Source organism: Ziziphus jujuba, chromosome 1 (genome assembly GCF_031755915.1).
Source record: "Ziziphus jujuba cultivar Dongzao chromosome 1, ASM3175591v1".
Taxonomy (NCBI): domain Eukaryota; kingdom Viridiplantae; phylum Streptophyta; class Magnoliopsida; order Rosales; family Rhamnaceae; genus Ziziphus; species Ziziphus jujuba.
Window position 1 is genome coordinate 2,034,715 of NC_083379.1, and position 24,210 is coordinate 2,058,924.

Below are 24,210 nucleotides of genomic sequence, written 5' to 3' on the forward strand. Positions count from 1 at the left end.
CTATAGTTATTTTGACTATATATATAGAGAGAGAGATATTATCAACATTTTTAAATTTACATTTGATCAGTTTATGTGACTACAATCCACTATAATTATTTTATTTATTTACAATCAATTTTCTACACACACATATATATATATATATATAATTTTTTTTCTAAACTTTATTCTTAGGTAAGTTACATAAGAAACTCCCTATTCTTCAATATATATGTAGTTATTATTAATGTATTATTATTCTATATATGTATGATTGAGATGAGAATATATAGTATTTTTCTCCCAACTTGGAATAAGTTACACACTCTTTATTTATTTATTTTTTTTTATGATGGAATTTTATTAGGAAAACATAAACATTTGTCAAAACATTGAACAAAAGGAACTTAAAATTTAGAGTATAATTAAAATTAATGAAAACTTTATAAGAAATACCACCTGCCTCCTGATTCCTATCAAAATCCCAAAAAAATAAAAATTAAAACTATGAGTTGGAAGTGCGGTTCTCCATTACCCTCCAGCCTGTCCTTTTTAAGCTACTCCAGCATGAATGTGGGTCCAACACCTGTAAATTCCGAAATGACCAAATCAGCCATGCTATTCACCACTATATCTAAACGAGCAATGGGCATTTCGATAACTTCACGTACGAACAAGAAAATTACCCGCCATTTTCTAATCTGAAATCAAGCCCGAGGCATGTCAACCATCCTTGTAGAAACCAAATCCTCCATTCCAAAAACGATCAAACAATTTTAAGCCTTAGACGATCACCAAAACTACGAAACTACCCCTCTCTAAGCATTTGGGTCCCTTTTGTTGCGCACATTTTGGAGAGCAAGAGAGAAGAGAGAGATAGAGAGAGAGAGTCGTTGGTTGTTTTTGTTAACGACACGGTTACAGAGAAGAAGAAGAAGAAGAAGAACATCATCGTCACCTTTTTCACCGTCTTCTTCTCTTTCTTTCTCTCTCTCGAAGAAAACGTTTTCTCTCTTTAAACTCGATTACCAGAACAACATTAATAATTCTGGGGGTTCGTTAAAAATTCTTTCTTTCTCTTTTTTTTATTTTTATTTTTTTTATGGATAGCTTTAGAAAGGCCTATGGAGCTCTCAAAGACTCCACCATGGTTGGCCTTGCCAAGGTCAATAGCGAGTATAAGGTAAGAATTGAACCAAAAAAAAAAAAAAAATGATTTACAAATATTGGTTTTTTTTTTTTCATTGTTTTTTGTAATTTTTTTTTTCTTTTTTCTTTTGAAGCTTTTTGGTTGAGTTTGGTAGCTTTGGATTTTGATTTTTGATTTTTGGTAATTGGGTATGTATGATTTTGTTGCGAAGGATTTGGATATTTCCATTTTAAAGGCCACCAATCACGTTGAAAGCCCTCCCAAAGAACGTCATGTTCGAAGTGAGTTCATTTATATCTCTATCTTTAATTTGATTCAAAGAGAATTTGGATCTGCATCGTATAGATTGAATGCACAATCCAACCTACATTTTGTGTTTGTTTGCTTGCCAATATGAATTTGCTCCAGTGATCCGCTGTTATATCATAAATTGGTCGGTTTTACATGTTTAATTGCGTTATATATTCGATTGGACACGCTTTCGTTGCATTGTTATTCTCACACCTGAATATTTTCTTTTCCTTTTGGGAAATTCCGTTTCTTCGTTTAGGAATTTTCTCTGCAACATCGGTGGTACGTCCTCGGGCAGATGTGGCATACTGCATTCACGCACTGGCCAAGAGATTGTCCAAGACGAAGAGTTGGATTGTAATGTCTTTTTGTTGTAGCTTCTCTAATCGTTCTTGTTGTTTATACATGATAATTTTAAATATATATATATATATATATGTGTGTGTGTGTGTGTGTGCGCGTGTGTGTGTGAGTGAGAGAGAGAGAGAGAGAGAGAGAGAGAGAGAGACTAGTTTTATAATGTTACCAACTGCTATATTTATGAATGGAAATCTCTTAACTCACAGCCGTCTACAGGTTGCCATAAAGACATTGATAGTCATCCACAGGACATTAAGAGAGGGTGATCCTACGTTTAGAGAGGAGCTTTTAGCCTACTCAGTGCGGGGGTATATTCTCCAAATATCCAACTTTAAAGATGACTCAAGCCCCCTTGGTAAATTGACGGACAAGATATCGTGTTGGTGCATTTTTGTTACAGGTTTCCATTAATAGTAAGTTCCCTTCTTAGACTAAAAGTTTTCATGCAGCTTGGGACTGTTCTGCTTGGGTAAGGACCTACGCGCTCTTTCTGGAAGAAAGGCTTGAGTGTTTTAGAGTCTTGCAATATGACATTGAGACAGAGCGTTTGACAAAAACTTCACCAGGAGCATCCAAGGTGTGTGCTTTGCTTTATTTAGAATAAAATTCCTAGTTTTGCGTCAGACTCGAAAATTATGATTGAATAACTTTTAGATACTTTAACTGGTGACAGGTACATAGTAGAACAAGGATGTTGGGTTGTGATGAACTGTTGGAACAGCTACCTGCATTGCAGCAGCTTCTTTACCGCCTTATTGGGTGCCAGGTAATGGTTTGGTTGCTATGGATATATAATTCTTCTGAATTTGGATCTTACTTGTAGCTTTTCTTTGTGCTATGTTCCTCTTGTTGAATTTAGCTTAATTTTGTTAATCCAAGGATGGCTTTCTAATTTACTAATGTTTTTGCAGCCTGAAGGAGCAGCCTATTGCACTTACCTAATACAATATGCATTGGCCCTGGTATGCATGATATCTGTCTATACTATTCACAGTGGTTATGCACTATCAGCCAAGTGACTTTCTATTTTCATTTAGTAATGTATGCACACATTTCCTCTCACCTGTGTGCTGGCGAATGTTTACATTAGAACAATTGTGCTCCAATACGTGTGCAAAATTTTAACCACAAAAAAAATTGCTTTCCTTAGCAGTACCGAATGAAAGTTTTTGGAACCAATAAAAGTTTGAAACTGAGTATGGAAGTCAAGATGATTGTGACTTCTATTGTTTTCAAGGTACAACTAATAGGCAAAAACATATTCGGCACCATTTTCCTTCCACTGAGTAATTTGAGAATGTGGTGTGTTATAAGTAAATGTGAAGGACCATTTGTCTCTAAATTGCAGTTTTTTGCATTATTACATTCGCGTTTAAATTTATCTGCAACATCTCTTCAAATGCATTTTATATGATGCCAGCTGTTAGTTACTTAGTTTCAAAAATGTTTTCATATAGGTATTAAAAGAGAGCTTTAAAATATATTGTGCCATCAATGACGGAATTATAAATCTTGTAGACATGGTAAGTTTTCACTTTTATTACCATGTTTATTTGACCAAATCACATATTTGTGAAAAAAATTTCTTTTATTTTTTCTAATGATCCAAATGTTAACTTAACCCTCCTGCAGTTCTTTGATATGTCAAGACATGATGCCGTCAAAGCTCTCAACATTTACAAAAGAGCTGGTCAGCAGGTACATATGATGCTCTTCTTTGAAAAGATTGTAGTTGTATGTATATATTGTTCTATCACTAGCCGGACGAGGATTCTTTATATAGTTGTTTATTCATAACGTATTTTTCCTTTTAACTTATTCTTGTGCAGGCTGAATATCTTGCCGAGTTTTATGAATACTGCAAGGGATTGGACCTTGCTAGAAATTTCCAGTTTCCTACATTGAGACAGGTTCCACTTTCTGTGAAACTAAATTACTAAGCTGAAATCACTAATTGGTCACTGAACTTTTTTCTTTTCTCTGCTGAACAGCCACCTCCATCATTTCTTGCAACAATGGAAGAATATATTAAAGAAGCACCTCGTACTGGTTCTGTTAACAAGAGATTGGTAAGAAAACTCTCACAAAAATAGAAGAATATGTCCACGTCGACTTGTATGGATGTGTCTTTGTTTATCTATTTCCACATCCATGGATTATAAACCAAATTCCAGTATGATAAAACCTTCTTGTCTGTTATATCATAGTTGTAATTTCACTTACCTAGGTATGAATTTAGGAAGTTTACAATCCTAAATTGCTTAATTAATCTTCACCTGCCAATTCGATGTAATTGTGCTGCTTGAGTTAAGCTGAGCTAGACTAACCCTGATCTTTTAATTCACTGTTATTCAATACAGCAATTATGTGTTCTTGCTTAGAGCTACTTAGATGTCAAATTAGGCCACCTGATACCTGATGAAAGTTTCCAATACTTTTTTGCATTTCTGCATCCAGCATTCTTACCATGTAAACATGTATTACCCAAGTTTTTGTTGCTGTTTATTCAAGCTTTATCCGCCACGAAGGCTCTTAGGCAGTATACGCTCCCTGCTTGCTTTTACACATTTTCATTAACATGAAAATATTTAGAACCTTTAGCTACTAGCTGAACTTTTAAGCATTCAAGGGATGCCATCTGGATAATACCCAACCAACAACCTTTTAACCTTCTGGTAACTCAGTGAGTTTTCAGGATGTTAATTATGATTTATGAGACTATATAGCATGTATTAGTTCTCCTTCCTTTCAAGAAACCCTCTTTTATATTCCCCAATTAGTTGCAATCATGGCTTAAATAAGTTACTGGCTTGGTTATGTTATGCAGTTAATATGTTTGACTGATGTTCTCAGTTACCCTATGATTTTAAGCAGTGTATTTTTTTTCCTATGTAATGTATAACGAAAAACACTGAAAACCATTTTATCCAAATGTTTCCTATTAATTCCTGTTCTCTTCCTAAATTCTTATAAAGATGAGAAAAGGTAAAAGACAAAGCAAAGGTTGGTAATTTCTGCGAAATACTCGTCAAAAAGTATAAGTGAACTCTTATATTAGTATATGCCATGGTTTACAGGCATTACCTATACTTGGATTTATGATATATATGTCATTCCAATGTAGGAGTACCAGGAGTCTGATCAACAGCCTCAGAAAACTGAAGAACCCCAAGAAAATGAAAAAGAAGTAGAACAAGTTGTTGAGGAAAAACCACCGGCAGATACAGTGGAAGAACCAGAACCTAAGGAGGAGGAGGACGAGAAGGAAGAGAAGGTTGAACTTCCACCGTTGATATCAACTGATGAAACTGATCTGCTGGTATGTCCCTATATGCAATTAAAGTTCTACAGGAATTCGGTTATATTGCTTTGATATGTGCTTGCTTTTTTATATTTTTTGCAGGGTCTGAATGAAGTAAATCCAAAAGCTGCAGAAATTGAGGAAAGCAATGCTATGGCTCTTGCTATAGTTCCACCTGGTGGTAGGCCCCAAATTGCGATGTTTGATTTAAGAATTTTAAGACATTACAACCTAGTATCCAGCATTCAGTAATCAATTAACCAGTGCATGGACTTGGCTTTCTATTTTATATCGGAGCACATCATAGTGGAAAATAGCATAAATGGTTTCAAAGGAATTACACTTTACACAACAATTGTGATGATCATTTTTAAACACAACAATTGTGATGATCATTTTTAAGGTTACCTAGGATTTTTCATTAAAAATGATTGTAACTGTTTTGATATATGATACTGCTCTTCAAACGATGCAGGAAACAATTCACAATCTAGTAATTTGATGGACCTTAGTGGATCTTCAGGCTGGGAGTTGGCATTGGTTACCACACCAAGCAACAACACCGCTCATGTGGGAGAAAGCAAATTGGTACATTTCTTTGTTTCAAGCAAAAGTTATCTACCATGTTGCTTCGTTAGCTTTCATTCAACGATAATAAAGTTATTCTTGATATGAATACTAATAAAATCAACTTCACCTAGTAATAAGTACACTGATATTTGGTTGTGTTATGGTTGTCTCCATCCTAAGTTTGAACATGTTTTTGGGTTTCGATCAGGGTGGTGGATTCAACAGGTTATTACTTGATAGCTTGTACGAGGATGACGGTGCTAGAAGACGCTTACAAATGCAGAATGCAGGATATGGTAATGGATATGATGGAATGAGCATGCAAAATCCATTTGATCATCAGCGTCAACTAGACCCATTCTCAATGTCCAACAACATAGCTCCCCCAACCAATGTTCAAATGGCAATGATGCAACAACAACAGGCTCAACAGTACCAACAGAACATGATGATGATGGTACCTCACCAATACCCCCAATATCCACAGCAGCCTCAATTTCCTCAACAACCTCAGTTTCCTCAACAACAGTTTCAAACTTCAGGAAATCCATTTGGAGATCCTTTTACTTTTCCACAGAGTACAGCGCCACAACAGGGAAATCATTATCTGATGTAGAAGTTGTTTTGAAATTTTACTCAGCTTATTCATTTATTCTTTGGTGTAGAAGAGGGGCATTCAATTTGTTTAGAAGTTTGATAAGCTAATTCTTTTCGTCGACAAGTTGATTTGTTTTTTCCTTGTATATTTGTTTCGGAGAACCATAACTAATAAATGGATGTATCATTTTGATAATATTAAATAATAATAATAATAATGAAAAATTGTCCAATACATGGAATTTTTTTAAGTAATTTTTGGAATATGTCCTATAAATTGGCAATAACAGGCTTTTTTAAGCAATAACTAGGGTACTATGAATAAAATGCACAGGAATTTTAACTAGGGACTTGGGTTTCCTGCACAAGAGAATCACTAAATAAAGAAGCATGCTAACTTTTGAACCTCTCAATTGGAGAAAGGTCATTATGTAGAAAATTGACAAATTTTTTGTTTTTGTCATTTCTCATGCTTTTTATAAAAATGATAGAAGCTTGAATGAGTCTATAAGTTCATGCAAAATGCTTAGATTAAGCATGCTAACTTTTGAACCTCTCAATTGGAGAAGGGTCATTATGTAGAAAATTGACAAATTCATTTTTTTTTTTTTTTTTTTGGTCATTTCTCATGCTTTTTATAAAAATGCTAGAAGCTTGAATTAGAGTTCATGCAAAATGCTTAGACTAACTGCAATTTTGTGAACTGTGAGGACTAGTTGTAAATTTTTCATTTGAGGGTCATAGCTGCAAATTCGGGAAACTTTCTAATCAGATTAGGAGGTCATCGTATCACGAAGGAAGGGTTTTTATATAATATATGTATACAAATATATATATATATATATATATATGTATCATAGGCAATAAAATGATGATCGATAAAAAACACACATACATATATATATATATATATATTCAACAAAAATAAAAAATAAAAAAGGTGTATGCAATTTGGATGCCATATATTACATATGCAAATATAAACGGAATAAAAGTGGAAGAAAAAAACGGAGGTTATTTACGTAACTTTAGCGGAAATCTTAGTCGGTCATGCACACAACCTGTATATTCCTTCTCAGTTCTCACGTTTAGACACGTGCACAATCTGATGGGAATAGAATAAAACTTCTCATGCCGTTATTATCCTTGTACACATACACTACATTTGACCGTCACCGTCACAGTCACCGTCAGAGCTCATCGTCTATAAATTCATATTTGCTTCTATCCCACTCGCTCCACTAGACAAACTTGATGGCCCGAGTTTTCTCCCAAGTCGTCTTGCTCCGACACTCCCTGAGCTCCAGGCTACTGGGCCCGGCTTATCTGATCCAGGCCCACCGAGCCCGTTCGACTCTGTCCGGCGAAGCCCAGCTGATCGAGGTTGATCTTGACCCTGCATCGTCGTCTTCGTCTTCGTCTTCGTCGGCGTCGGACGGTGAATCGGAGGCGTTGATGATCAGGAAGCTCGACGACGTAGTGCAGAGGATCATCGTCCAGAAGTCGACCCCCGATTGGCTTCCCTTCATTCCCGGTTCCTCCTTTTGGGTCCCGCCCCGACGCAACTCCGTGAAGTTCGTCGATTTGGTCGGGAAATTGGCCGACCGGCTCTCCGAGGAGGAGACTCTCTCCCTAGCCACCGACCGTGGTTGGCCTTGCTCTGACTTCTTCATCCATGGTAAGGAATCTCTCCATTTTATTTTTCTTTTCATCTTTTTCGAATTCTTAATTATCGAATTTTCTGGGTTTCTACGCTGTTTGGTTGGTGAGAGAACATATGAAATGGATGAAATTCGGATAAATCTTATGTCTTTCAATTTGTTCGGGTTGTATGAGAATTGGAAAATTAGCAACTTTATAGTCGGAAATTAATAACTTCTTAAAATTGTGGTTGTGGGAATTGCTTATAACTTAAAGCACGTTTAAATTCTTTGTAAATTCAGCAAAAATAAAAAGGAAAAAAAATTTATACGGTGAGGGGGCAAAAGACCACAGTACAAGATGAAAAATTGCATCAATAACTAGAGGAATTAGTTTTATATAGTCACGTAATCATTTTGTTGTATCGCTGTAGTCAATATTTGTATCTTATATATTAATATTTCATAGCGTATAAAAGTTTTGTAAACCTAATGCATGATATGTGTGCTCGTTTGTGGACTATGGATTGTTGTTATCGCCAATAAGAATTTATTGCATTGTTGGTCCTTCCCAAGAACAGTTGTCTTTTCATCTGTATTTCTACTATCTTATCAAGTAGAGCTCGTTGAGTTGACCTATCTAGGACAAACGAGAGAGCTTATCCTGTTCGATGACACCCATGTAAAGCAGAAAAAGTAAAACCTGATTTGGTCATGATTAAATTATATTTGTAACTTTCTTGCTACTGCTTCTCATGCTTCTTCTTCTCCTTTTCTTTTTTTTTTTTTTTGGGTGAGTAACCTTCTTGTGTAACTGAGAAGTCTATCTATCGGTAACATTTGGTCTTTGGTGATGCATACATCGATAGCAAGAGACCCTCCCCACGGATAAGCATTTTCATTCAACATGATTTACTGGCGTTAATATTATATCTACTGCAGTCAACAACCTATTATTTGTGGTGCAAGTAGTGATTATACAACCTGTGAAACAGCAAAACAAGAGTTGTACAGCAAGATATAGCTATGCCATGTAGTAGTTTGATATTTATGATGGACAGATGTTGCATATAGTTTATGGGTCAACAAATCTATAAGAGGGAGTGTCTAAGGAATTGTCATGCTGAGTTTTTGATTGATAATCCATGATGCATCCTTGTTAGAAAATTCTTTTATTGAGGTTTTTTGATATAAAAGTGTCCATGAAGATATGGTTAAGCATGGTTATTTATTCAACCAAAAATGAGAGAACAGTAGTTTGTGTACATAAGATTGTCTTCGTTATAGGAAAAGAGAAGAGAAGAGAAAGATATGAGGTCTTTGTTGAATTTATCGAGTCACAGATTTTCGATAGAGGTGAAGGAAACCAAAAGATTGGGTGAAAAGGAAAACGAAAAATAGAATACGAATCAGAATCTTAACATAACTTGAATATCTTTTTATGCATTTGAGTTGGATTTTTAGTTACTTTATTCATATATGCTTCTTTCATTGTACTTGGGAATATAATGGTTTTGGGTAATGTTCAAACGATATGGACCATCCTTGTCGGAAGCCGTTCCTCTCCTGAAGAATATGGTTATTCCTGTATAATTTATTAAACCTTGATGCATAAACTTTTCTTAGTAAATTATTTGCACTTCTACATATGCATTTAGACATTTAATATTTTGTGACTTGAAGTCAATGTGGAGGCAGATAAATCAGCAGAGATGGAAGTGGAGATGGAGGTAAAGGTTCTAACCAATTCACAAAACACCTCACATTTTGAGGATGAGGAAGGATAATCAAAACAAATCCGTAGCAGCCTAGTTGCTAGGGTGAGTTTGCTTTCCACTGAAACCCAAGATCTGTTTCAAATATCTGATTACTCAGCTTGTTCCCATTAATAGATACTTAATAAGTATTTGCAGTGGATATATCATTGCGATCTTAAATAGCTTTGCTCAACACCGGAGCCCGATGAAAATTAATTGAATGAATGTCAATCATAATTGTTTTCTTCATCTCACTTCATGACCAGAGCTTGATTCTTCTAAGCATTCTCTGTTTTTAACATTAAGGTCCAGTTTCTAATGGTTGCATTCAACTTTGGTATCTTGATTTCAAATCTCTTCATTTATTGTAGGTTTGAATTTATTCATGTGCTACATGCCTACCTGGCTGCCATAGTCCTCCAAGCTAAGCTGCTATGCCTTTGGAAGTGGCTCTTCTAACCATCTCAAGTTCCTTATTTGCAGTGGCTGGTATGGCTTTTATGATGAAGCATTTGAAAGAGGAATGAAAATCTGGACTGCAGAGGGCGAAGAAAACAAGTTGGAATATTGTACAGACCTAGGTGTTGGTGGGATAGGGTGGGGTGGGGTGGGGTGGGGTGGAAAAGTACCTTAATTGACTTATATTTGAAGCTGTCTATTTATTTACACAATTCTACTTTTAGGCTGTATTCAATTTAGAATTTGATGGATCTAAAATGAGTTATAGACTTTAAAAGATTTGATGGATTGTTATGGAATTTTACAGATTCTATAAAAATTTTATAAGAATATAATTGAATCTTTAAGTTTAAAACTGAATTTTATATTGATAATTTTTTTTGTAATTTTATTGTTAAAATTTTTTTAAATCAATTGAAATTTATTATTTTTTAAAATTTTTTAAAATTAATGATTTTTTTAATATTATCAGATTTTAAAAAAAATTTATAAAATTTTCATTAAATACATTTTAGATATTGATAAATTTTTATAAAATTTATCAAAATTTAAATTGAATATCATTATATTTGTATAGATTTTTTTTAAATCTGAATTGAATATTTCTAAATTTTTAAAAAATTTTAAAATTTTAAATTGAATATACTAGTTAGTCTAATCTTGATAAATAGATATTATATCAAAAATACAAATAAATCTTCTCTGTTATTGTTTTCTTTTGCCAAGTATATGACACAAATTCACTATAATGTTCCATCCCATTTTGTAAGAGCAAAATCAAAAATAAAAATTAAAAATTTTTACATTGTTTGTGTAAACAACTAATTAGAGAATTTTTTTCGTCAAAGTAACTTGTCGGAGACCTTATACAAGTTATTTTTCTTTCTTTTTTCGTTCGTGGTTTTGGCCTCCCTTAGTCGAAAAAAATAAAATAAAATTTTATTAAAAATATATATTAAAAAAAAAAAAAACAACAACAACAACAAAGGAGACAATGAATAATTTGTTAATAGAAGTGGTCAGCTAATAAATCTGCTTCTTCTTTTTTTTTTTTTTTTTTTTTTTAACCTTTCTAATTTTTACTGTTTTAATCTGAGGGAAAATAATAATAATAATAATACAACGCATATTTAGTATTTTTTTTAAGAAAAAAACATATTTTAATATATTTATAAATATTATTTACTATTGCAATAACCGTTTCAAGCTATATGCTTATTTAAAAGGAAATCGAAAAAAATTAAACATGAGAATGGTTACCACTTACCAAATATGTTTTTGCCCAATTTGCTTTTTTATTTCTTTAATAGGTTGAAATACAAATATTTAATATTTTTCTTTTAGAAAATTATTTAAAACATAAATGTAAAGCTAAATACGTTTAATTATAGATTTTTTTATTTTTTTTAAGGGAGACTTTAAGATATAAATGCACAGCACAGTGTTCGGTTAATTATTTTATTCCTTAATGCAGACGTGGCGTAAGACTATTGGGTGGACTACAAAAATACCACGCAATAAAGTGTATAAAACATTGAGGAAAAACCAAAAAAAAAAAAGAAAAAAAAGAAAAAGAAACAAGGAATTCGAAGACGACGACGCACATCGAATCCATGATCCATCATCATCCCTGTTGAGCGTCCAGACAAGAAGACCTCTCTAATGGCGGAACAGCCTGAAACGGCGTCGTCTACTTCACGACCTTCTTCTTCTTCTCCTTCTTCCCTGAAATCCCCCGAAGACTCTCTCAAGCATCCACAGGTTTTCCACTTTCCTCCCAATCCCATTTTCCCAATTTCATTATCTTTTCTTCGAAGCCTACGATGATTTCTTTCATTTATCACTGTCTTTTATTGATAAGCTCCTTGGATGTTAAGGTTTCGTTTTTTTATTGTATGCAAATTATTCTTTTGTATTCGTTGTCTCTGTGTATATCCATAAACAAGAATTTCGAAGCTCTAAGCTTCGGGTGGTGTAGGGATGTGTTTGAGAATCTTGATCACTGTTTGGGCGATAAATTACTTTTGGTGAATATTAATTGCATAGTTGTGTTGGTTTTGACATATAAACATTCGATCAACTCAAGAAATGTTATAGTTCTTTTCTTAGTAATTTTTTTCATTTCCTTTAAAAAAAAAAAAGGGGTGATTATTATGAAGTTCGAAAATATTCTATATCGTTGTTTTATTCACGCACGCATATTACTTTTAATGTATCAAATTTGTATTAGACCTTTAGGAAACCAAGGCAAAACTGTGCTATGTTTCTGGGAGCTTTATTACTCATAGACTATTAAAACTTGGGTCGTGACACAGTAGTTGTTCCATCTTTTTTTTTTTTTTTTTTTTTTTTGGTTTAATCCAAATGGCATGTTTTTCTCAGCTTGCTTATGCTAAGTTGCCTTCTAATCCCTCCCTTGTCTAAAAGAAGCTTCTTTTTCCTCCCCTCTCCCCCCCACCCTAACCAATTGCTGTTATGCTTTTGAGAAGGATAGGCAGAATGGGTGTGCTAGTGGGTTTCCTGATTATTAGGGGTTAAAATATATGTAGTATCTCATGTTCCAGAGCAGCAAAAACAGTGAGTCATCTGCTTTTTGAATTTCCTTTAATGGGGTGTGGAAGACTTTGCCCATGATTATTTGAGTTGTAATGTTGAGCTATCATGTTGCAGCTTCTTATCTTTTAATATTTGAAGGGGAAACAAATGGAAAACAAAACACAGTTTTATTGTTAGGGTTTGATAAGGTTTTACATGCATGTTCGTTTGTTATTGGATTGTTCTATGCGGTTCATTCTTAATCATTTTTTGACTTTGTTGTCCTAGGTTCCAGCATTCTCAGGGTTTCCAGCTTTTCCAAATGGTGATTTTCAGATGCCTCCTATCATGTACCCAACGCTTGTAACTCCATCTCAAAATCAGGAACCGACAAACCGTGGAGCTGGCATTTATGCTGTTCCTGTTTATCCATTCATGGGGCCTATTGCTGGAGTTCCACCTAACACCCTTATTCCTCTTACCTACAACATACCTACGTAAGTATGTCTGTTGTGGTTTGTGAATGTTGGAAGCTATCATTTAACCAGTTAGCTTTCTGCTATGATTTACAGCGCTCATCCATAGCTGGGTTATTTTAGCTTCCTAAGTTATGAGGCCATAAAACGTTTTAGATGAAAAGGTTATATGACTAAGTCCCTTATTTTAGCGTCATAAGTTATGAGGCCATAGAACATTTTAGTTGAAAAGGTTATATGACTACGTCCCTCTGCAGATAGGTATATTTTGGTATAAAAGGATAGATCAAGAAACTAGGCTATGATGTACGATTTGGTGATGTTATGTTCTTACATTGGAGCAGAAGTTTAGGCTAGTATGTACGATCTAATCTGGATAAAATAAAAAATAACAAGGTTGAAGACAATGGATCCTGGAAAGACTTGGAATTCAGTTAATCTGGCTTCTTTGAGCACAATGAACCTTCTTTATAAATGCATGAAAATTTTTAACCTTTTTACTTTAGTAATAGGCATTCAGTTTCTAATGCAAGGATAAAGAGCTAGGACATTTGTCTTGGAGTTTGTGATTATCATATGTCTTGACCCTTTTGCTTTTGCCTTGGGAGAGAGAAGCTCTGCAGCACTTAACATCTTTTTTTGCATTACCAAGAGAATTATATTCTTGTCCTCAAGTTCTTTTGTTCTTTAGGTTTTTTCTCTCTATGAAAGATTTCATTATATTATTATATACATCTTTCCTAGAGCAGGCAGTGTTAACATTTATATACTTCTGCTGATTATCCTCATGGGTGCCATCAACAGTAGGCCTAGTGCTGAGGTTGGGGCTTCAGGTCAGGAGCATGGGCAAGAAGGGCAACAACAGCAGCGTCAACAACAGCCTGCACCTCAGAGACAAATTGTTGTGAGGAGATTTCAAATTGCATTTCAGCTTGATTTGTTGCTCATTCTGAAGCTGGCAGCTGTAATATTCTTGTTCAATCAAGATGGATCCAGACAAAGGCTTGTTGTCCTTGTGTTTTTTGCTTCACTTGTCTATCTGTAAGTTTTGGAATTTCTAATCATATTGACTTGTTTTGCCTGCAACTTCTTACCATAATTTAAGGTCTTTCTTTTCTGATTGTTTAAATTCTGCTATTTTTCTGTTCAACCATCACTTAACTCTATGTAATGCAGGTTGGTCTACATGGTGCTTTTTCTATTTGAAATTCTTTTTCTTCTCTTCTTGCATTTATTGACTAAGAATAATATTTGAAATGTCGTACATTGATGCTTGACTTTGTTCTCTGTGCAACATTGTAGATATCAAACTGGTGCCCTCACACCACTGATACGATGGCTTTCACAAGGTATGCATAGGGCAGCTGTGCCTCCCCATCCACCAAGAGCTGCAGTCAGGGCTGATAATGTGCCTCCTGCTGCAAGGCCTGGGATTGATAATGTTGCTTTCCCAGGTAAATATTTATCTCTCTTCTATACGTGGTAAAATGTAAATCACTTTAATATGTTGTGTTCAGCAGTAGAACAAGAACACGTTTCAATACATTCAAAATACATAGTATTACTCATGAATGCTTGAACCTAAAATATAAACATGCAAAAGAAAAAATATATTATATAAGAAGGAGAAAATCCTAATAGAACCTTTGAAAAAGTTGACTGATTACTTTGATATTTTGATTTGCATATCCTGAAGTAGGACCCCTTTTTACACATGTATTTGTTTTCTACTGGTGTGGTGAGTAAATCAGTTGATGTTTGTTCATTCCATTCCAGCATTTACCCGAACTTAGCTGCCTGATTCGCTTGTTTTAAAAGACAGAGATCGTGCTTGGTTTCATTTTCTTTTTAGTAAAACCATGCTTGGTTTCATGGTCTGAGGAAGTTATGCTCCTGGAACAAGTAGCACTCATTTTTATTTTTTATGTGAACATACAAGTTGTTTTAAGTCGAATGTCTCTCTTTATTTTTTATTGTTATGATTTAGTAATATTTTTTAATGGAGAAGAAAATGTTTGTATACAACTTTGGCAGAGGGACAACCTGGAGCTGAGATTGAGAATCGGCCAGCAGATGAAGGAAATCGGGCAATTGAGAATGAGAATGTTGCGGAACCTGATGGAGGCAATGGTGCAAACCACTGGTGGGGAATTGTCAAGGAGATTCAGATGATTGTTTTTGGCTTCATCACTTCTCTTCTCCCAGGTTTCCATAACATTGATTAGGCTACACTTGGCTGAGATTGTGATTTTCAGGCCTACTCAGGAGTTTCAAAAAATTGAAAGTCTTCCCTTTTTTTTTTTAAGGTTTTGAATAAATGTAAAAAGTACAATTTACCCTGAGATGTAGCTTATAATACATATTTTGTGTGGTGTGATTATAGCCCCAGTTTAATGGTTCTTTTTTATTCATGTAGCAGGCACGCTCTGTATTTTAGTTTTTTTTTTTTAATTATTTTTTTGTTAAGATTATAAAGCGACAAGAGTATAAATTGATTAGCGTTAGATTCTATTGTGCATATCAAGTCAACAAACAACAAATTTTTCATATTCATACAATAGTTTAACAGATATTAAGCATAGGTTTCAGTTGTATTCATCTGATGTCAAGCTGCATAAACTCCAAAAATATAAGACGTAAAACACTTTCATACATTCTTTGCTAAAATCTTGAATACTAAATTTATGATTCAATTATACCAGATTTTTCTTTTTTCTTTTTTTGTTGGAATGCCTTAAAAAAGTTATTATTATTATTATTTTTTAGTACAACTTCATTTTTTATATTTTGGACAAAGTACAACTCCAAATATGAACCGCTAAAAATTCACTTTCCAGGCCTGTAGAATTCCCAAAAATTACATTATCGGAACGCATGTCCTTCGAATGTGCCTTGAATGTATCATAAGAAAACGCAAAATTTATAATTCGTGTGATACATTTTCTTTTTCCATGTTAAGAATAAAAAAAATGCATCGCTAGTATTATAAACGTTGTTTAATTAAGGTCAATTTGATATAGCTGATAAAAATAGAGCTTTAGTATGTAGAGCTCTGTATAGGTATAGCTGATGAAAGTAGAGTTTTAGTAAGTAGAGTTTTATATAATAGATTTTTTTGAAAAAAAAAATTATTAAAAAAATTAATAAGTGTTTTATTGTAATTAATAAGCCTGTATTAAATTCATCTTTTTTATTTGAAAACCCCAAAAAAATAAAACTAAAAAAACAGATAAGCAAATTATTTTGTGTTTCAATTTCTCTTTTTGTTTTTAAATAATTAGATACCATATTTTTTATTTCTTTTAACTAAAAGCATAAAACGTCACAAAAGAAAATGTTTGTAATCTAAGCTTTTAGTTTTGAAATGGAAAATAATACAACGTGTTGGTTATTCTCTTCTTTTCTTTTTCTAAAGTAGCACCATCTTTAATCACGGATTACTTCAGAAAACCACTTCAAGTTGTATCCAATATTTTCTCCTAACTTGTGTGTATGCGTATACGAAGTATTTGTGGATATTTCATTTTAATTTTAAGCTGCCAAATAGATTCTACAATTATAACCAATAACGTTATAGAAGTTTCATTGCCATCTTTGAGGCTTTATGTAAACGCCTGCATCCATCCACCGCTGTGGACGACAATTCGTTCCATTGACGATCACCATAATTAAGACTCTAGCATCGTTTATATATATTTTCCATAAAAAATCATGTTTCTTGCTCTGCAACACCTTGCCAGGCAAAAGCATTATCTTACCCGATTTTGGTTTGCCACAATCTTTCACTTCTTCTCAGTTTTTATTTTGTTTTTGAAACAATTCGACCTTAAAAATTTTGCCAAATCTTCAACGGTATGGTATGGATGCTAAACATCATTGTTAAAATGCAAATTCCATAACACATTAGTATAGAACTTATCTCCTCAAGACATTTAAATTCACATTACATAAACTCGTATTCACATATGCGGTCTCTACAGCACAGTACCACTGCCAAAACTTTGGATTTATATATCAGAACAAGATGGGGCCCAGAGGAGAAGCCAAATAGAACTAAATTTATTGTGGCATTAAAAGAATAATAATTACAAAATGTATATACAGAGTAAATTATAAATTATGCCAACCTCACATCTCTGATAAAAGATTGCTGATTTTCCGAAGCTCCTTTAGAGCTGCCATCGCTGTGACTTGTCCTTTGCCAACTAGAATGTTTTTTGAGAAGTTATCCAATGAACCAACCTGAGGACCCCGATCTTGTTGGAAAACAGACTCGACTACCTGCACAGACAAAATGGTCGGTTGAATATTCATGGAAATGGCACATGAGAGTTTAGATCCTAAGAAGTTGTTGGCTTACTTTTCATCACCATATTTCCCAGAATATGTTAAACAATATGTTTATCTGAACTATGCTACTTCTATACCTATTTAGTAGGCTTCATCAAAATCAAAATAAAACTTCTACACTACATTCTTGAGCACTTTCAGCTTAGAAGTACAGCCTACTAGAAGCCAACAGTTTTAAGGATAAGCATTGCAGGAAAATGAAGGGAAATATCCCCAGCAAAAGAACAGACGGTCCAGTAAAATCATTCAGGAAATGACAAACTACACCAAAAAGAGTAACAACAAGACGAACGATACCTGAATATGTTCAAGCATAGTGTGCCCCAGATTCTTCAAAGTACCCATCACATTCTGGTCAACTGCATCTCCTTTTGAGCTAACTAAAGAATTCAAAGACTCTCCAGCTGCAGAATGGCCAGCTGTGTTTGAATTACTTTCACTGTTGGCAGATGTTGTAGCCTCAAAGCCACTGCCAACTTTCTCAGATGTCCCTTCAGCAGCAGCATTTCGTCCAAACTTCCAAAACCACTGGAATTTACCTAAAAGCTTGCGCTCCTTTATCCCTGTACCTGAAGTTCCCAAAGAATCATTGTTGCATTCAGATTTTTGAGAGACACCCTCAGGATTATCAGAAATCGGAAGAGGAGATTCTTCTAAGATACTCTCTGGAGGTTCATCATTGTCATCGAGAGATATATTTGAAGTAACACTACTTTTCTCGGAGTCAATTTCATGATCATTAGCCCCACTAAGAGGACTTGGTGGATCTGAGAATATAAATGAACTCTCTTCACTGCCATTATTTCCACTCAAAGGACCTTCTTCAGCAGTGCAGGCAAATTCCTTACTGACATTATCTACTTTGTTGTCATCTACTTCTACAGAAACTTTTTCCTCATGACCTGAAACTTCATGACAGCCTACTTTGTCAATATCATCCTCAAAACCAAGTTCCCGAGATAGATCTTCCAGCAATCTTCGCCTAACAGATGGCTTAGGCTTCTTTCTGCCATTTTCAAGCTTCGAGGAAGTGGGATCAGATTCTGTTCTTGACAGGCTCAACTTTACCTTTTCTGTCCACCCCTTCTTTTGAGTTGTAATCTGTTTCTTTGAAACACCTTGCTTAAGTTCTTCTTCCCTATGTAAAACTCTCCACTTCTCTTCCCAGTAGCTTTCAGGAACCAAATTCAATGGAGTTTTTGGAGAAACAGAACCAAATGAATCACTATGACCTCTGACAACCGTTGATTTACTACGGTAGAAAGTCCCAGTAAATGGAGGAGAAGAGGATGCGATATTAGTGTTCAGTGCAAGAGTTTGCAAAGACTTTGCCTTCTCCATCAATTTCTTTAGATTTACGTTCTCAGGAAAATTTAGCAATCTTTGAAGACATGAAGTGGCATTCTCAGTGGCAAGAAGGGAAGATCTCAAATAAAGTAACATGGAAACTGCCATGGCACAGATAAATGCACCTCGAGGAGAACTGAGAATTGCAAAGCTGGATCCTTCATCATCTTCACCACCTTTGTCTAATTTACCATTTTCTGATGCAAATATCTCATCCCATATTATCAAGAGATCATCAAGTGAAAATTCACGGCCAAACAAAACCCTTAACCAGCGGAGTGCAAAGTACTGGGGTTCAACACCAAGTTCTATAAGGTGGCTGTGTAGAGATGAATCAGCAAAAGACAGCAAATGATATAGTGCAGCAGAAGCTTCAATGACAGCAGGTAAGCCAGTATGAGACCCAACAGCAGGGGAGGGAGAGAAAAACTCTGCCATGGAAACTGAACCATGGGCACCACTCATCAAGGCATCGAACATACAATAAGCATCATGTTCCATAAATTTTTCAGATAAGACAATGCCTAATTCACCTTCAGCTCCATAAGCATCACTTAGCAATATAATAGTCTGTATCTCAGGATCAAGCTCTTCCGGACTCTTTGATTTTAACTCATCTTCCTGAGAGCCAATGTTTTCTTCCATAGAATCGATAGATTTTTTGAAATCAAAATTATATGAAAGATCATTGTCATGAAATGACAGACCATCAAACTTGTCCGTGAAGTGGTCTTCATATAGCTTTCGCACTTCAGAAAGATGCTCCACATCAACATGAAGAACATACAACAAAGGAGCCAAGAGTTCATGCATCCCTACAAAAAGGAACATAAAGAAATACATCATTAAACTTTCAAAAACCATTAGCATATATGCCTGATTAATAACTTGCCAGTCACATGTGACAATGGGGGAAAAAGTCCATGCTAAATGGAGAATAAATTATTGCAACGGAAGTTGTATTCCAAAAGAGGCTTCAAGTTACCATTGGGTATGACCCATCCTCAGCATTTTAGCATTAGACTATGTGCTGTTTGTATTACTTAAGTTTGTATCTGAATTGAGAAGATGCTGCAAAATGGATCAGCTATGCTCTTCTCCCTCATGAAGGAGAGGGGAGAGAGAGAGGCAACATTATAACTACTTTAGTTGACGGCTTCATAAAGCATAGGCATCATTTTAAGCAGACATAATTTCCTTTGTTGAAACAAATTCAAAGATTAATGAGTCCTAAAAAAAATTGAAAAGTAAAGTGAGAATTACTCTGCATGTTCTCAATGCAATTTACCTTGTCCATAACCGTATTCTGGATGTCTAAGACACCACAATAACAAGATTCGTCTTAACATGCCTTGGCATCCTGGAGTCTGAAAGTAGCTCCCATGTTCTGGGTATAGCCGTGACAAATCCTGATCAACCATTTTCTCCAGCTCGGCATTCCGGAAGAAACGACCCCAAGTGCTATCTACACAAATAATTCACCTCATATTCAACATAAGATTATTCATTTCAATATTTACTAGATACCTAGCTAGCTACCCTATAAATTGATGTGCATAGTGCCACAAGAACTTCTATTATTCAATCTTTCCTAAGATGGCAAATTGCATTGCATTATTCATGAGGAGAAACTAATTCACTTGATGGTTTGATTGGGTGCTAGAAGGAAAATAAATTTGAGACACTTGTTCAACAAATGCACTTTTCCCTACTAACATAATATGTCATCTTCTCATGTGCCATCTTGTAATCAGAATGATAAGAGAATAGAAATTCATTTTTTGTGAAGCAGGAAAATAAAAAATACAGGCATTGGAAATATCAAGAATAGAAAGTCCATGCAAAAAACCAACAAAAAATAAGTAAATAACTAAAAGAAAAACCGCAGCCAAAAACAATAATAACAAATTGAGTCAAACACAATGAATAAATGGGTAAACTCAAAAGATGAAGGTATTTATTTGTCAAATAATTCCCATGTATTAAATTACCTTAATTTTAAAAATGTACTTAAAATCAGCAAGCGCACAAAAGAAACCACAAATATTACCTGGGTTTTGTGATAGTGGGTTATCCATTGTAAGGTCAGAAGTATTACTTCCATCCTTTAGAATATGTGGATCAACAAGAAGGCGTCGTCTCAATCCAGCATATCTGAAATAAATAAATATTAGATTGTACAGAATTAGCAGTGAATCTACACTATTAGAATCACAACAACATCAATGACCCACCACCACATCTAAATTCAATGGAAATATAGGATTCTTCCCCGGCCCAAAGTATTTGATTTTTACATAGGCTCCAATCAAAACATATTAGAACTCGTGAATTAAGACCATCAAACACTTCTAAAACTTCGCAAGTCTCTTCAATACTTGTTGATCCAATCAAATACTAAAAAGCAAAATGCTCAAATCTCTTAGCTGAGAAATGAGCAATAGCTATTCTCAAAACCTTTTGCTTTAAGGATCCAAGAAATAAAAGATTGTTTATTAACCCATTTGATCCATTATCCAAGAAAGGGTACACCTTGATTAATTTAAAAATCCCAGTTTTAAAAATTCGACGAACATTAGCTTAATAACCTAATCATGTATAAAAATTAATGAGAAAAGGAAAACATATTTGCGACGAGGACCAAGAATCACCTCTAAATACCTCTACCAGACATATTGTCAAAGTGAAAAGATGTCAATGCACTAAGAAGCATGCATAAAATACAACTACCAGAAATGTTAAACAATGCAGCTATACTTTGATGCAATGTAATAGTGACGAATTGAAGCCATCCAAAAAGCTTATATAAACCAACTACCGATCAGGGAAATATATCAATTTCATATCAAATCTAAGAAATGTAAGATTAAAAGGTTACCGTCAGTCGAAAAAAATAAATATTCTAGAAAACGATAAATTTAGGCCAAATTAAAGCTCGAATCGACGAAAATTACCCAAAAGTTTCTGAGAAAGAAAAACCAAAAAAAATTCCCAAATGCTGCTTTTTCACAGATAAACGATTCCAGAATCTTCTGAACGGAGATAAAATTCAGAGAGTTTTTGGAGCTCAGATTACCTCCTACGCGAATCAGCTGTGACACGACGATAATCATCTATGGAAGAAGAAGAAGACGATGGCAAAATCCCAAGATTGATACGCCACTCCACGCTTCTAAGACCATTGAAACGTCGATTCTCATCCACAGATCTCTGAGGAGGACCAGAGTTCGAGTTCGACGGCAGCGACGTCGGCGCCCGTGGTTCTGGTATTGTCGGCTCAGTTGATGATGCTCGCGAAATGGCCATTTTCACAGATTCCCAAACACCCAATTCCTCAAATACGATAATGAAAATTCAACAATTCTACGAATTCAATACCAAACCCAGCAAAAATTAGTAGCACATCTTCTGCTAAAATCTTGAGCAGAAACAGAGCGAACAAAAAAAATTACAAATTGGGGCTTCTTTTTCCGGGCCCAGAAAAATTGGGAAAATCGAATATGGAAATCCGGTAAAAGATGAAGAAAGAAAGAGCAAAAATTACGGGAATTCGGACAATAACAAGGGGCAGGAACCAAAAAGAAAAATAAAACAGTCTTTTTTTTTTTTTTTTTTTTTTTACCCCGACAGATAGAGAGGAGAAAAAAAAAATAGAGAGAGAAAGAGAGGAAGAAATTATGCGGAAGTTATGGAAGAGAGAGAGAGAGAGAGAGAGAAACCTGCGTCTCAATTTGGAAGAAGAAGAAGATAAAGATGAGGAGATGATTCCTCTAAAGCTCAAAGAGAGCTATAAACCCATAATTTCTCCAAACCCCTTTTTTTTTCCTTTTTTTTTTGGGCAAAGCTTCCAACTTTATTTCTCTTTTTTTTTTTCTGTAATGGATAAAAAGAGAGAGAAGAATAACAAGTTTGTTTGTTCAGAGAGAAAAAGAGAGAAAGAGAAGGAAAATGGTAATGGTGGAGTGCTTGACCCTGTTGAGAAGCTTACGGTGACCTGTCTTCTTCTAATACTCCCCTCTCTCTCTCTCTCTCTCCAACAACAACCAAAAAAAAAGACATTTTTTTTATTTTTTTTATTTTTATTTTTTGTTTTGGTATATTTGGTATTATATTCTCGCTTACCATTCATTTACTATTTGGATCCTGATCTCTAATATTTACCATTAATCATTTGCAAAACCACCTTCCATATCCGACCTTCCAAGTACCCATCACCAACCATTTTTAATCTATTTATTTAATATTTTGTGACATGTATTCTCCGATAGAAATTCTCATATTCCATCATAACATTCTTCATCATTTTTTGGATAACTTCAAAATTTGATATTTAATTTGTGTGAGTTTGGTATATACGCTTCTTCTCTTGTATTGGCAGACATGATGTGATAATTTTTCAGTGAATGGTATAAAGCATGAGAGTTAAAAATGATTGAATTTAAGTTTGCATTGCAATTTCTTAGAAGGTTCGGAAAGACAAATCTTAAAATTCTTCTTCTTTTTTTTTTTCTTAAAAAAATAAAAATAAAATTCGTCCATGTCCAATGTATATATCTATATATTCTAAAACTAGCCAATATTTTTTAAATATAAATTAAAAATTAGATGGAAATAATAAACCAATTGATCAAATCCACTTAAAATGTTTCAACTTCTATTTTTTTTTTTTAAATATATCAATTTATTTTGACCACATTTAAAAACGTGAGAAGTTGACAAATTAAGAAGTAAGAAGGAAGATTGAATTTCAACTTAGTAAGAATTGAAGAAGAAAGTTTTTATTATAACTTCCAACATACTTCATCTTTATATTAATGAAGCCTATCGGGAAAAAAGCGAGATTCAATTGGTAATAGGAAATTTGTAAAAAAAAATCATTATGTTTTACTTTACGAACAATCTTGAAGAGCAATGTTGTCTCTATGAGTCTAATACAATATACTATGGTGGGGGGCATAACTTTATTCTTTGCCGTTTGCTAATTCAATATTTAATATGTTAATTATAGTAAATCTATTTTTTTATTAAATACTTAAACAGTTAAACTATTGAAATTTACTGTTATATTTTTTATCATATTCATACCTGAGAATTAAAACAAAATTTATTTTCCATAAACAACACGGGGACATGAAAAAATGGACAGGGGAAATTGGTGAAACTAATACTGAATCAAGGAGCAAAAGTCTAATACTAAATATGTCTAAATTTTATGTAAATTTAAGTGATATTTTCTAACATAATATGAAAATTTATTGAAATAGCAACGGCAATAATAGGGGGAAAAAAATGACAAGAGCTAAAAATAACACATCATTTATAATTTAAATTTAAAAATCTAATCAAACAGTAAATGACAACTTTACCATTTACAAGAAAATTTCTAACTCACAAT

General features: G+C 34.1%; 4 protein-coding genes across 10 annotated transcripts; 3 read left to right on the forward strand and 1 right to left on the reverse strand.

Annotated features, from left to right (window-relative positions):
- Positions 1 to 788: 788 nt before the first annotated feature.
- On the forward strand, positions 789 to 6,486 carry LOC107427232 (putative clathrin assembly protein At5g57200). The gene is made up of 15 exons (XM_048465192.2): positions 789 to 1,165; positions 1,344 to 1,413; positions 1,683 to 1,780; positions 2,000 to 2,138; positions 2,233 to 2,360; positions 2,457 to 2,549; positions 2,695 to 2,745; positions 3,241 to 3,306; positions 3,416 to 3,481; positions 3,613 to 3,693; positions 3,775 to 3,852; positions 4,908 to 5,102; positions 5,187 to 5,265; positions 5,560 to 5,672; positions 5,863 to 6,486. The coding sequence occupies exons 1-15, from the start codon at positions 1,085 to 1,087 to the stop codon at positions 6,268 to 6,270; spliced, it is 1,746 nt and encodes a 581-aa protein (XP_048321149.2). The 5' UTR covers positions 789 to 1,084; the 3' UTR covers positions 6,271 to 6,486.
- A 971-nt stretch (positions 6,487 to 7,457) lies between these two features.
- On the forward strand, positions 7,458 to 10,395 carry LOC107429094 (uncharacterized). Of its 6 annotated transcripts, none has more exons than XM_025074172.3 (3): positions 7,463 to 7,929; positions 9,590 to 9,711; positions 10,132 to 10,395. In XM_025074172.3, the coding sequence occupies exons 1-2, from the start codon at positions 7,506 to 7,508 to the stop codon at positions 9,676 to 9,678; spliced, it is 513 nt and encodes a 170-aa protein (XP_024929940.1). In that variant the 5' UTR covers positions 7,463 to 7,505; the 3' UTR covers positions 9,679 to 9,711; positions 10,132 to 10,395. The 6 variants fall into 6 exon arrangements, with proteins under 6 accessions (XP_015895531.1, XP_024929940.1, XP_015895460.1 ...); XM_016039840.4 differs by having other exon boundaries at positions 7,469 to 7,929; positions 9,575 to 9,711; XM_016039900.4 differs by having other exon boundaries at positions 7,470 to 7,929; positions 10,020 to 10,395.
- Positions 10,396 to 11,653: 1,258 nt separating this feature from the next.
- On the forward strand, positions 11,654 to 15,533 carry LOC107427880 (uncharacterized). The gene is made up of 5 exons (XM_016038319.4): positions 11,654 to 11,868; positions 12,931 to 13,139; positions 13,923 to 14,159; positions 14,421 to 14,572; positions 15,153 to 15,533. The coding sequence occupies exons 1-5, from the start codon at positions 11,770 to 11,772 to the stop codon at positions 15,341 to 15,343; spliced, it is 888 nt and encodes a 295-aa protein (XP_015893805.1). The 5' UTR covers positions 11,654 to 11,769; the 3' UTR covers positions 15,344 to 15,533.
- A 1,461-nt stretch (positions 15,534 to 16,994) lies between these two features.
- On the reverse strand, positions 16,995 to 22,864 carry LOC107429016 (uncharacterized). 2 transcript variants are annotated; one of them, XM_048473764.2, is made up of 6 exons: positions 22,535 to 22,864; positions 21,892 to 22,178; positions 20,866 to 20,969; positions 20,104 to 20,280; positions 17,766 to 19,630; positions 16,995 to 17,399 (listed from the first exon to the last, which is right to left on the reverse strand). In XM_048473764.2, exons 2-6 carry the CDS (start codon positions 22,119 to 22,121, stop codon positions 17,247 to 17,249), a joined length of 2,529 nt encoding a protein of 842 aa, XP_048329721.2. In that variant the 5' UTR covers positions 22,122 to 22,178; positions 22,535 to 22,864; the 3' UTR covers positions 16,995 to 17,246. The 2 variants fall into 2 exon arrangements, with proteins under 2 accessions (XP_048329721.2, XP_048329724.2); XM_048473767.2 differs by lacking the exon at positions 22,535 to 22,864 and having other exon boundaries at positions 21,770 to 21,910.
- Between the last annotated feature and the right edge of the window lie 1,346 nt (positions 22,865 to 24,210).

Excerpts from the sequence above, each read along its gene's own strand:
- LOC107427880 (XM_016038319.4), top strand. The coding sequence starts at position 11,770 with ATGGCGGAACAGCCTGAAACGGCGTCGTCTACTTCACGACCTTCTTCT. Across the intron at positions 11,869-12,930 it reads ACTCTCTCAAGCATCCACAG|GTTCCAGCATTCTCAGGGTT; the intron begins GTTTTCCACTTT and ends TTGTTGTCCTAG. Across the intron at positions 13,140-13,922 it reads CTTACCTACAACATACCTAC|TAGGCCTAGTGCTGAGGTTG; the intron begins GTAAGTATGTCT and ends TGCCATCAACAG.
- LOC107427232 (XM_048465192.2), top strand. The coding sequence starts at position 1,085 with ATGGATAGCTTTAGAAAGGCCTATGGAGCTCTCAAAGACTCCACCATG. Across the intron at positions 2,361-2,456 it reads CTTCACCAGGAGCATCCAAG|GTACATAGTAGAACAAGGAT; the intron begins GTGTGTGCTTTG and ends AACTGGTGACAG. Across the intron at positions 2,550-2,694 it reads ACCGCCTTATTGGGTGCCAG|CCTGAAGGAGCAGCCTATTG; the intron begins GTAATGGTTTGG and ends ATGTTTTTGCAG.
- LOC107429016 (XM_048473764.2), bottom strand. The coding sequence starts at position 22,121 with ATGGCCATTTCGCGAGCATCATCAACTGAGCCGACAATACCAGAACCA. Across the intron at positions 20,281-20,865 it reads CCCACTATCACAAAACCCAG|ATAGCACTTGGGGTCGTTTC; the intron begins GTAATATTTGTG and ends TTATTTGTGTAG. Across the intron at positions 19,631-20,103 it reads AGAATACGGTTATGGACAAG|GGATGCATGAACTCTTGGCT; the intron begins GTAAATTGCATT and ends TCCTTTTTGTAG.
- LOC107429094 (XM_016039840.4), top strand. The coding sequence starts at position 7,506 with ATGGCCCGAGTTTTCTCCCAAGTCGTCTTGCTCCGACACTCCCTGAGC. Across the intron at positions 7,930-9,574 it reads CTCTGACTTCTTCATCCATG|TCAATGTGGAGGCAGATAAA; the intron begins GTAAGGAATCTC and ends TGTGACTTGAAG.